At 46.5% G+C, this 15,000-nt stretch overlaps 1 protein-coding gene across 2 annotated transcripts in view; it reads left to right on the top strand.

Annotated features, from left to right (window-relative positions):
• tenm3 (teneurin transmembrane protein 3) overlaps positions 1-15,000 on the top strand; it is a gene marked incomplete at its 5' end in the record, with an annotated part of 291,642 nt that overhangs the window by 187,102 nt on the left and 89,540 nt on the right. The window contains 2 exons of one of the 2 annotated variants that reach the window (XM_080464333.1): positions 752-937; positions 7,670-7,696. In XM_080464333.1, the coding sequence (XP_080320459.1) occupies positions 752-937; positions 7,670-7,696 (213 nt within the window). The remainder of the gene's footprint in view (positions 1-751; positions 938-7,669; positions 7,697-15,000) is intronic. The other variant, XM_080464332.1, reaches the window with a different exon arrangement.

Below are 15,000 nucleotides of genomic sequence, written 5' to 3'. Positions count from 1 at the left end.
GAGACACTGATGGAGAAGCATGGTGTCATGGAGACGCTGATGGAGAAGCATGGTGTCATGGAGACGCTGACTGATGGAGAAGCATGGTGTCATGGAGACGCTGATGGAGAAGCATGGTGTCATGGAGACGCTGACTGATGGAGAAGCATGGCGTCATGGAGACACTGATGGAGAAGCATGGTGTCATGGAGACGCTGACCGATGGACTCGGTAGTTTATGAAGAGGATCCTCCAGCGTGGCTCGTCCCCTGTCTCCGGCTGCTCTGCTGCTTCCTCTCAGGACGACAGTGTGTTTGACGTAGCTTCAGCAGTCTCGGTGCTTCTATCGGTGCTTCTATTCTCTAGGCTCAATATGAAGTTTGAACACATTTGTTCACTTCATTCCACAATGTGTGTGTTTTGTCCTCAGTGGACATTCGCTAAAATACAGTGCTGATGCTCTGCAAACTAATAAATGCACAAAATTGAATTTGGTTCAATTGAAAACACTTTATTTGTCCCTGAGGGACAGTTTGCAGAAGCACCAAGAGAAGTCAGTTTATTTATTAGTTTGTTAGACACACACACACACACACACACACACACACACACACACACACACTAAGGAGCAGCTGCAGCTTCTCTGTAAAGCTCAGTGTGTTTTCGTCTGGGGATTTGAACCAACAACCCTTCAGGTCATTGTTTCAGTCAAAGAGAAAGGAATCTGTCTGAGTTAGATTTTCCTGAGAACATGTTCTCCTTCCTCCCACAGAAGTGTGTGAGGTGGACTGCGGCAGCCACGGTGTGTGTTACGGCGGCGTGTGTCGCTGTGAGGAGGGCTGGACGGGGAGCGTGTGCGACCAGAAGGCGTGTCACCCGCTGTGCAGCAAGAACGGCGTGTGCAAGGAGGGCAAGTGTGAGTGTGACCAGGGATGGACCGGGGAGCACTGCAACATCGGTGAGTGGAGGACGCACACCTCAGAAACACTGGCCCAATGTTTCCCTACAGTCCACATGAATCCCGCCTCCTGGCAAACCTTATCGCTGCATCTTGTGATAACAGTGCAAAATGTAATATTGTTATACATTTTCAACTCATTGTGTAATAACACCACATTTTGTAATAACTAGTTCCTTATTGCAACAGTTCTTATAAAATGCAGGTGTGTGGAGCTGCATTATGTAATAAAGCTGCAGTATGTAATAATGTAATAAAGGTTTGTTTTTGTAGCTTTAGTTTGTAGCTTGTGAACACATTCTCCTTTATAATGACTCCAGTTCCATTTGATTTCGGTCTGAGCAATAAAACATCCTACTAGTTGTTGTTTAATAAATCCTAATGAAGCTGGAAAGCTTCATGTTATTCTGATGGTGGGATGGCTTTTCTCATTAAGGCAGCAATCTTAATGATTTATTACATAATGCTGCAAATTAGTACATTTTATTAAAATAAGGAGAGCAGCTGCATTTTGAAGTAACTGTCGTAATATGTTATTACAACATGCAGCAAAGTTTATTACAATATGTGGCAGATTATTACAAAATGTGGTGTTATTACATAATGAGTTGAAACTGTATTACATTATTACATATGATGCTGTTATTACATAATTATTACGTATGGTACTGTTATTAGACAATTATTACATATGGTACTGTTATTACAAAATTACTACATACCGTACTGTTATTACATAATTATTACGTATGGTACTGTTATTAGACAATTATTACGTATGGTACTGTTATTACATAATTATTACATACCGTACTGTTATTACATATGGTACTGTTATTACATAATTATTACATATGGTACTGTTATTACATCATGGCTGGCTGGTTATTAGCAGCTCTACCTGCCGGTGGTTAAACACAGACACAGTCTGTCCATCATCATTTCCATAAAACACAAAGATAAAGGTTGTGCATGTCCAGGTTGCAGGTTTGTTTCTGTGCAAACGTTTTGCTCAATTTGAGCAAAGACTGACGTGGAGGAAGGTGGAGAAACGACCATGTGTGTCAAACAGGAGGAAGAGTTGATGTTTTTGTTGTATTATCATTGAGAAATGTGAAGGAAACCCAACAATCCAGCAATACGGTATCCAGAACGTAAAGAGAAACTGGAGGAATGAAATGAGCTGCGTTTGTCCAGAAAAGCTTCACTTTGTTCTACATGACTTGAATCTACGTTGATCTGAGTACTAACGGGGTTTTTCCACATTTGTGCGGTGAAAGCGCTTCCTTCAGAAAGCTGAAGAAAGCTCCCAAAAGAAGGCGCCACTCTCCCGCGAGGCCTTTTATTGATGGCCTGATTAAAATATTATAGCTCTTGTCTTTATAGCTCCTGCTGATAAAAGAATTCTCTGCTAATGATGTGGATTTCTGTGTCGGGGTTGGTTGTTGTTGTCAAGCGATAAAACTAAAGCACGATAGGGCCACTAGTGTAATTGAGATCCCGGCTGTAAAAGGTGGAATTGCCCTTTAAAATCAGTGAAGGTTGGCCTCGCGTGAGGAGAAGCTGTCATGAGCTTGGTTCTATTCCCCGCCAGGCAGCCAGGCAGCCAGGCAGCCAGGCAGCGGCGCCGCAGGAAAACAACCTAACAGCTCCTTCCTGTCGGCCGTCACACCAAAACCAAGTCAGAACCTTGACCCGCCTCCTTCAGGTGGAGGGAAATGGGCCAAGCCTTTCACTGATGGATGACATGTCAAATACTACTTGTTCATGGTTTGAATGTCGCTGAAATGTGCTTTCTACATTTGTGTTGAAAGTATGAAATGTGAGTTTGGTAGTATTATCACCAGTTTCAGCAATATTGCTCTAAATGTGATGCTCTGCTGAGCTCCTGCTCCGGTTGAAGAAAGGCGGACTTTTTAAAAGAATCAAACTCTCTGTGACTGACAGAAGGAAGTCTGGTCCACCAAGACATTCCTCATTCCTCTTTGCATCTGGGAACAGAATACTTTGATTTACCTGTGATAAGTTATCAAACATGATTAGAAATTGTTAAGATGCAAATAATTGTTAAGATGCAAATAATTGTTGAATTCGGCACAAGAAAATAAAACCTAGATGGTGGCTCGGGCAGTCAGGCTGTGGGGCAGCAGATTGAGAAAAGGAAGTAGGAGGTGGGAAACAACCAGGGCTGAAGCCAGAGTTTTAGAAATACTGCAGTCCACCGCTCTTCATCCTCCTGCACTTCAGTTACAAAGTAGAGAACAAAATGAATTTAAAGTAGATTCATTTCTTTAAAATGCAGCTGACGTCTGTGTGTGTGTGTGTGTGTGTGTGTGTGTGTGTGTGTGTGTGTGTGTGTGTGTGTGTGTGTGTGTGTGTGTCTGTGTGTGTGTGTGTGTCTGTGTGTGTGTGTGTGTGTCTGTGTGTGTGTGTGTGTGTGTGTGTGTGTCTGTGTGTGTGTGTGTGTGTGTGTGTGTGTGTGTGTGTGTGTGTGTGTGTGTGTGTGTGTGTGTGTGTGTCTGTGTGTGTGTGTGTGTGTGTGTGTGTGTGTGTGTCACTAACAGTGACTGAAGACTCGTGTCCCAACTGTTAATTAGAGAAGAATGGAATTGAAGTACAATATTAACCTCTTTTATGTTTGACGTCAGCTGCGCTCTTCTTCGTGGACGTTTAGTTTGGCTGCCTTATGCGGTTGCAGCGCCTCCTATGGTAACCTGGTGGAACTACTCACATAACCACCCAGTTAGTTCCAAAGCCTTGCTTTAACTGTTTTATCACAAACACATCTGCCCTATCCCTCAATGGTAGTTACAGCCTGGGAGCCCACTGAAGAAATGTTTCCACCACAGTAGATCTCTGATCGAAGTGGAGAACCAAAGCAGCCCGTTTAATCAATCTGTTGTAAAAATGACATCCAAGGACAAAGACACATTTAGGAACAATGTTTGACATCGTCTCACATTCATATGATGAGTCTAAAGTCCAGATTCAGTCGCAGGTCAGTGACTGAATCCAAACAGAAACACTGGAGCTGCACAGGGCTGAAACAGACAAAGTGCTCTGAAGTGCAGGGGGACATCACCCTCCCAGAGCCCGGCGTCTTCCAGCCCGGCGTCTTCCAGCCCGACGTCTTCCAGCCCGACGTCTTCCAGCCCGAGGTCTTCCAGCCCGACGTCTTCCAGCCCGACGTCTTCCAGCCCGAGGTCTTCCAGCCCGACGTCTTCCAGCCCGACGTCTTCCAGCCCGGCGTCTTCCAGCCCGGCGTCTTCCAGCCCGAGGTCTTCCAGCCCGAGGTCTTCCAGCCCGACGTCTTCCAGCCCGAGGTCTTCCAGCCCGACGTCTTCCAGCCCGACGTCTTCCAGCCCGGCGTCTTCCAGCATGGCGTCTTCCAGCCCGGCGTCTTCCAGCCCGAGGTCTTCCAGCCCGAGGTCTTCCAGCCCGGTGTCTTCCAGCCCGACGTCTTCCAGCCCGACGTCTTCCAGCCCGATGTCTTCCAGCCCGGCGTCTTCCAGCCCGGTGTCTTCCAGCCCGATGTCTTCCAGCCCGGCGTCTTCCAGCCCGAGGTCTTCCAGCCCGAGGTCTTCCAGCCCGGCGTCTTCCAGCCCGAGGTCTTCCAGCCCGACGTCTTCCAGCCCGACGTCTTCCAGTCCGAGGTCTTCCAGCCCGATGTCTTCCAGCCCGACGTCTTCCAGCCCGGCTTGCAGGAAGTTGTAGGAGTAAAGTTGACTTCAAGTGGGGGAAAGCCGCTGGGCTGCAGATCAGCTGTCGTGACATTGGGATGGTGTTTTTAAGAGTTTGCGGCGGGTTGAGGACCCCCACTCTGCCGTGTTGTGATAGTGAAACAGTGGAACAGATTAGTTTGCTGGGCCTTTGTGGTCGTTTCAGCTCACCACTGAAAACCTTCACTTAAAAAGCTATTTGTTGTCAAACAGACCGACAGCTACAGTATCGCTGGAAAGAGCTCCAAATTGGCTTCAGTTATTGTCTCTCTCACACACACACACACACACACACACACACCATAACAACAGAGAGTGGAGGCGAAATCCATTCGGAGCGCTTTGCCAACAAACAGCTTGTTTTGTGGCGACGGATTTCGTGGCGGGAAAAGGATTCATCGCTCCGTCCTCCTTCATCTCCGCCCGCCGAGGCGTTTGAAAAGTGTGACTTCATCCACCACACTTTCCATATGCATTAATGAAGTGTTTTAATAAGGAAGTAACCCGGCTCACATGACACCTGTGATCCTTCTCCAAATGAGGCGTTTATTCTTTAAAGAGAGTGTGAGGTTGAGGGACAGGCGGGCGGTGGCTTTTCCTCGCTGTACGGTTTTATCATTTTATCATTTTATCATTTTATCACTAAACCTGATAGTAAAATGGTCCCGTCAACTCACTTCCTGTTCACGAAACAGGTACAGAGGGGTTTCATCAACCCTGAATAGCGACTCCCTTCCTCCACCAGGCCAATTCCAGCTCCTCCCCCTCTGGACGTAGGGTTAGCCCCTCCCCCCTGGACGGAGGGTTAGCTCCTCCCCCCTGGACGGCAGGTTAGCTCCTCCCCCCTGGATGGAGGGTTAGCTCCTCCCCCCTGGACGGCATGTTAGCTCCTCCCCCCTGGACGGAGGGTTAGCTCCTCCCCCCTGGACGGCAGGCTAGCTCCTCCCCCCTGGACGGAGGGTTAGCTCCTCCCCCCTGGACGGCAGGCTAGCTCCTCCCCCCTGGACGGAGGGTTAGCTCCTCCCCCCTGGACGGAGGGTTAGCTCCTCCCCCCTGGACGGAGGGTTAGCTCCTCCCCCCTGGACGGCAGGCTAGCTCCTCCCCCCTGGACGGAGGGTTAGCTCCTCCCCCCTGGACGGCAGGCTAGCTCCTCCCCCCTGGACGGAGGGTTAGCTCCTCCCCCCTGGACGGAGGGTTAGCTCCTCCCCCCTGGACGGCAGGCTAGCTCCTCCCCCCTGGGCGGCATGTTAGCTCCTCCCCCCTGGATGGAGGGTTAGCTCCTCCCCCCTGGATGGAGGGTTAGCTCCTCCCCCCTGGACGGCATGTTAGCTCCTCCCCCCTGGATGGAGGGTTAGCTCCTCCCCCCTGGATGGAGGGTTAGCTCCTCCCCCCTGGATGGAGGGTTAGCTCCTCCCCCCTGGATGGAGGGTTAGCTCCTCCCCCCTGGACGGAGGTTTTTTTTAAGAACAGCTTTGTTCTTGTCGCCGTCACTGAACTGAATAAGACCCAGTGACTTTGCACTTTATCGTATTTATTCTATTTATCCATTTTTATCTCTATTTATTATCGGGACTCGTGACAGATATTTATGTCTGTCAGGTTTTATTGTGTTTTATTGGGGTTTCTCTTCATCTGATCTTGATCTTATCTTAATTATTTATTAGTGAATAGCAGAACATTGAGCTCTGGTCTTGTCTGTCTTGTCTCATTCGACCAATTATCTGCTTGTCTTGTTCATCGTGTGTCTTTATTTGTTTTGAGGTGACACATGATCCCAAACATCTTTAAACAAGTCTCCCTCCGGGTACTAGTGATGTAACCTTGAACCTTTTATGAGGACACACTGGACTCTGCAGTGACTCAACACACCACCTAATGGTACCAAGTAGTAGGTCTCATGTCAGCAGCCTCGGCATGTGAGAGCGAATCATGTGGATGACGATTTTCATGAAGGCTGTTTGTTTTTCACCTGGAGCCCCCATTAGATATCCTTCTTCATGTTTTATTTTCTATAAACCATGCCATTGTTTTCTCAAATGTGACAGGAAACCCACTCAGTTCAGAACTCAGGGCTCAAGAATACAAAATATCCAACGATGTAATATATATTCTGACTTCCTGCCTGTGGAACAGTGTGGCTAGTACTTTTAACAGCACATTGTTCAATATTTTAAAGTAAAGAAAAGATATTTATTCAAAAGGAGTAAAACAGCAGAGTTTGTGAGAATTTGTCATGATTTTAGTCAAATCCTACCTGAGCTCTCCTCCATCTCATCACATATCCAGTGATTTACTATTAATCCATTGAGGAGGAAATGTGATGTGACGTGTCTGAGGACTGCAGCGCCCGCCGTGATGAAAACGTTTCAGTGAAGCCAAACATGGAGGGATAAAACCACTCCGCTCCAGTCCTCCACCATCTCAATGTTTTACTCAAGATGTTGAAGCAGTTTTAAAGTTATCTCTTTAATTACTTTGCTCTGTGATTGTCCACTACGATGTGATCAGGTTTAGTTGATTTTCAACGTTGCTCTTATTGTGTTATGCAGATTTCAGATTCTCAGTCCTGGATGAACAAGTAATAGTTGTTCTTTTGACTGGAGGAGGTTATTTGGGGGTTTTGCTTTTCTCTTTTTGTGTTGCTGTTTTCTGTTTGAAAGATGAATTCATACATGTTATCTAACTGTGCCCTCATTACACCACCTTGTGGCACAAAGTGGTATTACAGTGTTAGACTCGCACTAATCAGGTAGCTTTAAAACTTCAGTAAAACAGAAGAATTGGAGTTTTTTCCTCTCCAGCAGTATATTTTAGCATCTTCCTAAATGTTCCAGGAAAAGAAATGATTTTATGATTTGACTCTGATGAATGTGGTGTTTTCCTCCTTTCCTCTGCCGACTGACTCGTTTGTGACTGACTCCTTTCTTCTCTCCACCTTTTGTTTCCTCTGGACTAAATGCTTTCTTTTCTATTGGTCTTTTCCCTTCCTTTCTTTTTTCTGTCCCCTTTAAAGCTCACAATCCGGACATTAGAGTAAAAGGTACTGTACTCTTTTCTCTTCTCTCCATCACTCGCTTTCTTCTCTCGCTCCCCTCATCTTTTGCTTTCTTGGTTTTGTACTGTGAAGCTGTGGCTGATTCAGTTGGTAGGTTTCTTTTCTTGGAGTTATAGTTTGTTTTTTGTTTTTTTTCTGCCTGCCTTTATTTTCCCATTTGGAAATCAAGAATATGTTATGATTTACTCTCTCATCTCTGCCATCATTTTGCCAGATGGTCTAACAGCGTGTGAAACGACTGACCCGTCCCTCAGCTCTCTGCCAGCTGAAGGGTTTTGGGACGGAATGTTGGTCTTTTGAACTGTCCAGGTGCTTTTCAGTCGTTTTCATTGGTTGCTCTGAACTGGCCTCGTCTCTGTCTTCCTCGGCCAGCAGAGCCTCTTGAGCGCCCCCTGTGGTCACCTGTTGGTTTGATACTGATGCTAAGTTACTGTAGACTTTGCTACGGTGAGCTCTGAAAGATTTGGATTCAACTCCAGGCAAGTTAAGAAAACAGCTTTTTGTAATGATTCCTGACGTTAACGAGACTTTTTCTGAAGAGACAGACAAAAAGTAATCTTGAAAGTCTGATGTAGAGCGTGAAATCCCGGCGCTGCTCTGGGCTTCATTTCTGTGTAAGCTGCTGCTTTCATGCCCCCGTTATGTCTTCCTGCCCAGTCAGACGCCTACCAAGGTGTGAATGGGTGTAAGCAGCCGTAATCTGACTGGCACAGCCGGCTTTTGTTCTAAACATGTCACTCTCCGTATTTCACGCCGGGCATTTCTGTAATTACACACATTTGCACAAAAGCAAAGCCGATGCTTCCAGCCGAGCGTCCGGTGCTGAAAGACTGAGATTCAATGTCGTCCGACTTATGTGGGTTTAACGTAAAGGTGACCTCTAATCAGCCAGAACATTAAGACCCCTGCTGGTTTAACAGAGTAAACCTTCCTGATTCTCTTCTTGCAGGAGCATCCATCAGTGGGTGCTACATCAGGCAGCGAGTGAACATTTTGTTCTCGAGGCTGAGGTGTTGGTGGCAGTAAAACTTGGCAGGTTTCAGGATTTGAGCAGCTTGGCCAAGAATGATTGAATCTGGACATTTTGTAAACTGGAGCTCCTTGAGGTTTTGCTATCAGAAGCAGTCCAAGGAATTAAAACTGGTCGACCAGCAACAGGCGACTGAAATTAAGACTTGTGAGTCTGCATCAATAAAACGTGGCATCAGTCACTAAGTGTGATTCCCACATGAACAAGCACAAGAGGAGAAGAACCTCGATGTGAGCGGAGTCCTCTGAGCTTTCCCCTGTCGTGTACAACTGGTCAGCTAGATATGACGGGGCGTGAACCTGCATTGGATGTCAGCTCAAAACATAGATTAAATAGTAGATATTTTCATATATTTATTAATAATATAACAAAATGTGGATGGTGCTTCACTGTCCGGTGTTTTGATTTCACTGGTGCCCCTGTTAACTGGTGACTCCCGCCACCTGCCGTTAGGAGCAGTTGATGTAAAAATAAAACAAACGCTGCGATTCTTTAATGGAAATGTGGTTAAACGGCGTTCTCCAGGTTTGAAAACAGCGTTAAAATTGTCCTGCGGGGATCACTTCACACCGACACGTACAGAGTACTCTCTGGTACTCACCAACACAGTGTGTCCTGAGAGACCCACACTAAGAGTTTACAAGGCCTGAACTCATCTTCTGCAGATGTTAATTGTCCTGACGCCTCAATCAAACACACCTTCAGATGTTTCCATGGTCAGAGCAGCATTTACACTATATTAACCAGCTGGTCATAATGTTGTGGCTGAAAAGTCTCAGGCGAAACCTGAAGCTGGAATTAAACAATCACACAGCGAACACCAGGGCATCGGGTCGGACGGCTGGACGTGCTGGAGGAGGTTTGAGCACTTTGTAGTTGTATGCAGTGGGTTGTGTACTTGTAGATTGTATTTGTAGTTCTATGCAGTGGGTTGTGTACTTGTAGATTGTATTTGTAGTTCTATGCAGTGGGTTGTGTACTTGTAGATTGTATTTGTAGTTCTATGCAGTGGGTTGTGTACTTGTAGATTGTATTTGTAGTTGTATGCAGTGAGTTGTGTACTTGTAGATTGTATTTGTAGTTGTATGCAGTGAGTTGTGTACTTGTAGATTGTATTTGTAGTTGTATGCAGTGAGTTGTGTACTTGTAGATTGTATTTGTAGTTGTATGCAGTGAGTTGTGTACTTGTAGATTGTATTTGTAGTTGTATGCAGTGAGTTGTGTACTGTCTTCGTTCCAGCTTCACCAATCCTGTTTTCCTGTTGGCTAAATGAGTGAAGGATAACGGCCAGGTTGATGTTCGCTGTACAGAAGATGCAGAAAGTGAGAAAGTCATTTCTTTTCATGTTGCAGAAGAAAAAAGGTGAAACCATTCTTCTTTCGTGTTATTTCTTAGGTTTCCCCCTAGTGGTGGAGAGTGGTAGTGCAGCTCGGTGGGGTATGTGAGCGTTGTTCAGGAACAGCCTCTTTTCTATTTCAACACTATTTCATCAGAACCTGTTGAATTTCCTCTGAAGCTCCAAACTACTGCTGGACCAGGTTGTTAATGTCAAGCTTTATTTTGTTTGGGGGGGGGAGGGGGCTGCGCTTTGTCCCCCTCCCCCCGGTGAATGAAGACGTTTGCTCCTGTTGACCCTGTTCAGGCTCTTCTGTTGTTTCTCTATATTGATCCCGGCTCTTCCTCCCTGTCCTCCTCCTCCTCTGGCTGCCATTCCCTCCATCTCTCCATCACAGACAGTATATTTGGCAGTGCTGCTTTGGTTTTGATTTACTTTTTTCCCTAATTTTCCTCCCTCTCTCCCTCGTGCCCTCTCCTATTCTCAGGATATAAAGGTAATCCATGACAAAGACTTGATAAAAGGCCTCACTGTCCCAAAATGCAACCACTTCTCACTCTGTTCCTTCTAACTCAGTCCATCCATTCCATTTTTTTTCTGTCCTTTTGTTTTCTTCCTCGTTGGTTCTCTCGCTCTCTGTCTCCACCTTTCAGTATATCCTTGTTATTATTGTCTTCTATTTTGGATATTTTATATATATATATTGGTCTCGTTTGTATTTCTGGTTACATCATTCCTGTTTCTGTGTCCGATTCTCACACACACAGACACACACACACACACACACACACACACACACACACACACAGACGGTCGTGAAGCTAAGGTGTGTGACGCCTGTTTGTCTTGCATCCACCAGCCTGATACAGTATCTCTGTATGTGTTCTTTAAGCCAGCTGTGCTTCCTCTTCCTCTTCCTCTTCCTCTTCCTCTTCCTCTTCCTCTTCCTCTTCCTCTTCCTCTCTGTCTCCTTCTCTCTCTTCCTCTCCCTCTTCCTCTCCCTCTCCTTCTTCCTCTTCCTCTCCCTCTTCTTCCTCTTCCTCTTCCTCTCCCTCTCCCTCTTCATCATCCTCTCCTTCTTCCTCTTCCTCTCCCTCTTCCTCTTCCTCTCCTTCTTCCTCTTCATCTCCCTCTTCTTCCTCTTCCTCTCCCTCTTCCTCTCCCTCTTCCTCTCCCTCTCCTTCTTCCTCTCCCTCTCCTTCTTCCTCTCCCTCTTCCTCTTCCTCTCCCTCTTCCTCTTCCTCTCCCTCTCCCTCTTCATCATCCTCTCCTTCTTCCTCTTCCTCTCCCTCTTCCTCTTCCTCTCCTTCTTCCTCTTCATCTCCCTCTTCTTCCTCTTCCTCTTCCTCTCCCTCTTCCTCTCCCTCTCCTTCTTCCTCTCCCTCTCCTTCTTCCTCTCCCTCTTTCTCTTCCTCTCCCTCTTCTTCCTCTTCCTCTGTCTGTCTGCTCTCCTTCTGGGTGTTCTGTTGTTCAGCTGGGCTTTGCTTGGTTCTGACCCTGTTACTGATGGGTCGATCTGATTGCCAGCCGCACTGTGTGCTCTGTGATCGAGGAATGCCAAGCAGCAGCAGAAAGTATAGCCCCCGGAGGCATTTCAAAACTTGCCCTCCCTATACTTTGTGCGCTGTCTGTCTGTCTCTCTGTTGTGTTTTCACATGGATTTCTCAGCCTGTGATTCTGTCTCTTACCTTGAACAGAGGAGTAGAAGAATAGCTTCCTCCGCTCTTTGTCGACTCGCACTTTCAATTTCCAACAAATTTGGTTTGATTTTTTTTCACGAACAACTGAACCTTCCAAAAATATTAACATCCCTCCAATGCTCTGCCTCTAACGTTGGTGTTTCTTTTCTTTTCTTTATCTGAATGCTCTTCTTTTCCATTCCATATTATGAAGCAATAACATCTTCTCTCCCTGTTTCCAGATGAAAAACAAACTAGTACATTGGAGTAATTTGCAGCTCACAGCCGTTTTGGCTGCAGGGAAACTTAGTGGTTCATGTGAAATTACAACATCAGTGCATTTCACTGACGGCTGACTGTCTGTCTGTGTCTCTCACATGTTGGTTAATGTCCAGATCTGTCTTATCTGTCTCTCAATCTGTCTTCCAGTGTGTCGCTCTGAACATTCACACACAGCAGGATTTCACCAATATGGCTCTTTGAAGTCGAGTGTTTCCTCTCTTGGTTTGGTGCTGAAGCTGCTGACACGTTGGCCTTTCCTGCTGACATTCGCTCTTTCTGTCAAATTAAAACCTGTCCAGATGAAAAACATGTATTAAATGTCTTTATCAGGTGTGAGAAGGCTTGTGAAGCAGCACTGAGAGCTTGTTCTGCTGAGTGAAGCTTCCGTCTCTTTGTCTTTCTGATCCAACATTTGGTTTGCATGTTGCTGAAACAGAGAAACCTGCTGCAGTTCATGATGATTCACCGACTTCACTGCAGAGTGACTCTCAACCAACTGAACACAACATCCCAGTCGTTCTGGAGGTTCTGCAGAAAGAAATCACATTTTGAATTTGAGGTGTGCCCTCCAGACTTAGGCTTATCGTTAGGGTTAGTGTTGAAGAGTGGGTGGAGGGGGTGGAGGGGGTGGAGGGGGCGGAGGTCTTATTGGTAAAAAAGGTTTGTGTACTTGTAAAAGTGAATTTGTAGTTGTGTACTGTGAGTTGTGTACCTGTAGAATTCCTTTCTCTCCACAAATACAACACCACGCATTAAGAAGAAATGAGCGGGTGCTGTGGAGCTGGAGGTGGAGGTGTTGGTGGAGGAAGAAGGAAACAGAACTGTCTCTTCTGGGGGACGATCAGGAGGTCAAAGCTGAGTGCAAATATAGATTCAGAAGATGTGAGACCTGAGAAGGTCGTAGGACCCAGAAAGTCCCATCAGTTCAGCTGATCAGCTGAAGAAGCTTCTGGGGGCTCAGTGACGGAGCCGGTCTCCACCTGCTGCTCAAACATGAAAACCACCCAATTCATCACGTTTGCTCCTGATTTCAGAAACAAACTCTTGACGGATGTGACCATCAGTGTCTGTTGGGGTTCAGATGTGGGAGTTGATCTCGGGTCCTGGTTAGGAGGATCCGGGGCTTTAAGGTTCAAGGCTCACAGAGGATTAAGTTCTGAGCTTCAGCCTCATTCCAAGGTTCTAGTCTAGAGTCACTTCAGGATAGAGCAGTTATTCTGAAGGGAGAGTTTTAGGGCCCCTGTAGAAAAAAAGAATTTGGAGGTTAAAGAAAAACAAAAAAACTGTTGCACTTTAGGAAAAAGTCGGAAATCAAAGGTGAGATTTTTTTTTTTAAAGACAAACGGGAAGCGTCCGTCTCCTCTGGTCCCTCCTCGTCCCAGCGCAGGGGAACACATCGCAGGAGGCTTAATGAAGTGGTGAAACGATGCTTCAGAACAGGCTGAGCTCATAAACACAGTGCAGGATAATCAGTATTCCACTTTGTAGAGCCAGTGCAGCCTGAGCGCTCCGTCGCTCCTCACTGATGGAGGACGAAGGACAAAGCCCCGATCCCAGGGGGCTCAGAAAAGGTCTTGTTATTAAAGCAGGAGATCCTGGGTGGAATCAGACGTCCTCAAGCAGTGAGCGCCGCTATAGTGTCAGAATTATGTCATTTCATTTGATTATGTCTGCGTCCACAAGCAAATGAGGAGGGACGGACGTCTCCAGCTTGTCTTTCAAAAAAAAATCTTGACATCGATTTTCAACTTTTCTTCCGGAAGTGAATGAGGATTTTATTTCATTTTTTTAACCTCTGAACTATTATTTTTCTTCAGTGGCCCTGATACTCTTGTGTAAGTTTGAGGCTCAGGAATGAAGGTGAGCGGTTTCCATTGTCAACATGAATCAGACTGAACTCTGACTGACCGAGTCATTAATATCACTTTCTTTAAATCCTGTCTTCATTTCAAACTGAAATCAAAGGGGATTTTACTAATGCAATATAACACACACACACACACACACACACACACACACACACACACACACACACACACACACACACACACACACACACACACACACACACACACACACACACACCAGCAACCACTCTAATTCAACTGGTTTGGTTCAAGGTCACTGACGTGACAGAGAATCTACTCTTTGGCCAGAACTCTGCTGCTCAGTCTCTTCAGGTGTGACTTAACTTTTCACTCTGGACAAAAAGGAGGATGTGAGTCAGCTTTGCCCCCTGCGGTGCTCACAGAGCTCCTCCATGACAGCCTCTCCCTGCATGCTGCACAGTGGCACTGCCAGGGCCTCCAGCAGCTTCATCACACTCTCAGTCTTCACTGCAGCCATCCAACGGCCTGGACGCACCTTCAGGTCTGGTGTCCACCTGCAGCCTGCAGGGTTCAGGTGCTTCAACACAGACCTGAGGAAGGATCCTTCATTAAACTCTGCAGAACCACGACTCCGAGCCCGTGGTTCCCGTCAGCATGTTGGAGCAGGGAAACATGACAGGAGGGTGGAGTCACTCTGTGATCTGAATCTGCAGCTCCATGGACATCCTGTGTCCTTCATCACTAACGTTGATTCAGAAGGTGAAACATAATGGAAAGGAGCTGGTGACAGAGGTCAGTGGGGCAGCTCGCTTGGTAGAGCGGAAGGATGCAGGTTCGATTCCCATCTCCACCTGTCCACATGCCAAAGTGTCCTTGAGCAAGACACTTCCCAGGGAGGAGTGGATGGACAGAGCCTTGTGTGGCCGCAGCCTCCGTTGGTGAATGGGTGAAAGTGATTAACGATTGAAGAAGTGAAGTCCATTTTAAAAACAAAGTCTCTCTTATTTATTACTGCTCAGTGCTGCTTCACAGGCTTTCCACATTGCAGACATGAAACTCAGCACTTCAGTACAAACCACCTCCTTCAAAGACGTATATGGGTGGAAGTCTCCTCCACACTCTGACGGTCCCC

The sequence above is a fragment of the Lipophrys pholis genome (assembly GCF_963383615.2).
Source record: "Lipophrys pholis genome assembly, chromosome: 5".
NCBI lineage: Eukaryota > Metazoa > Chordata > Actinopteri > Blenniiformes > Blenniidae > Lipophrys > Lipophrys pholis.
This window is presented reverse-complemented; position numbering and strand designations above follow the sequence as displayed.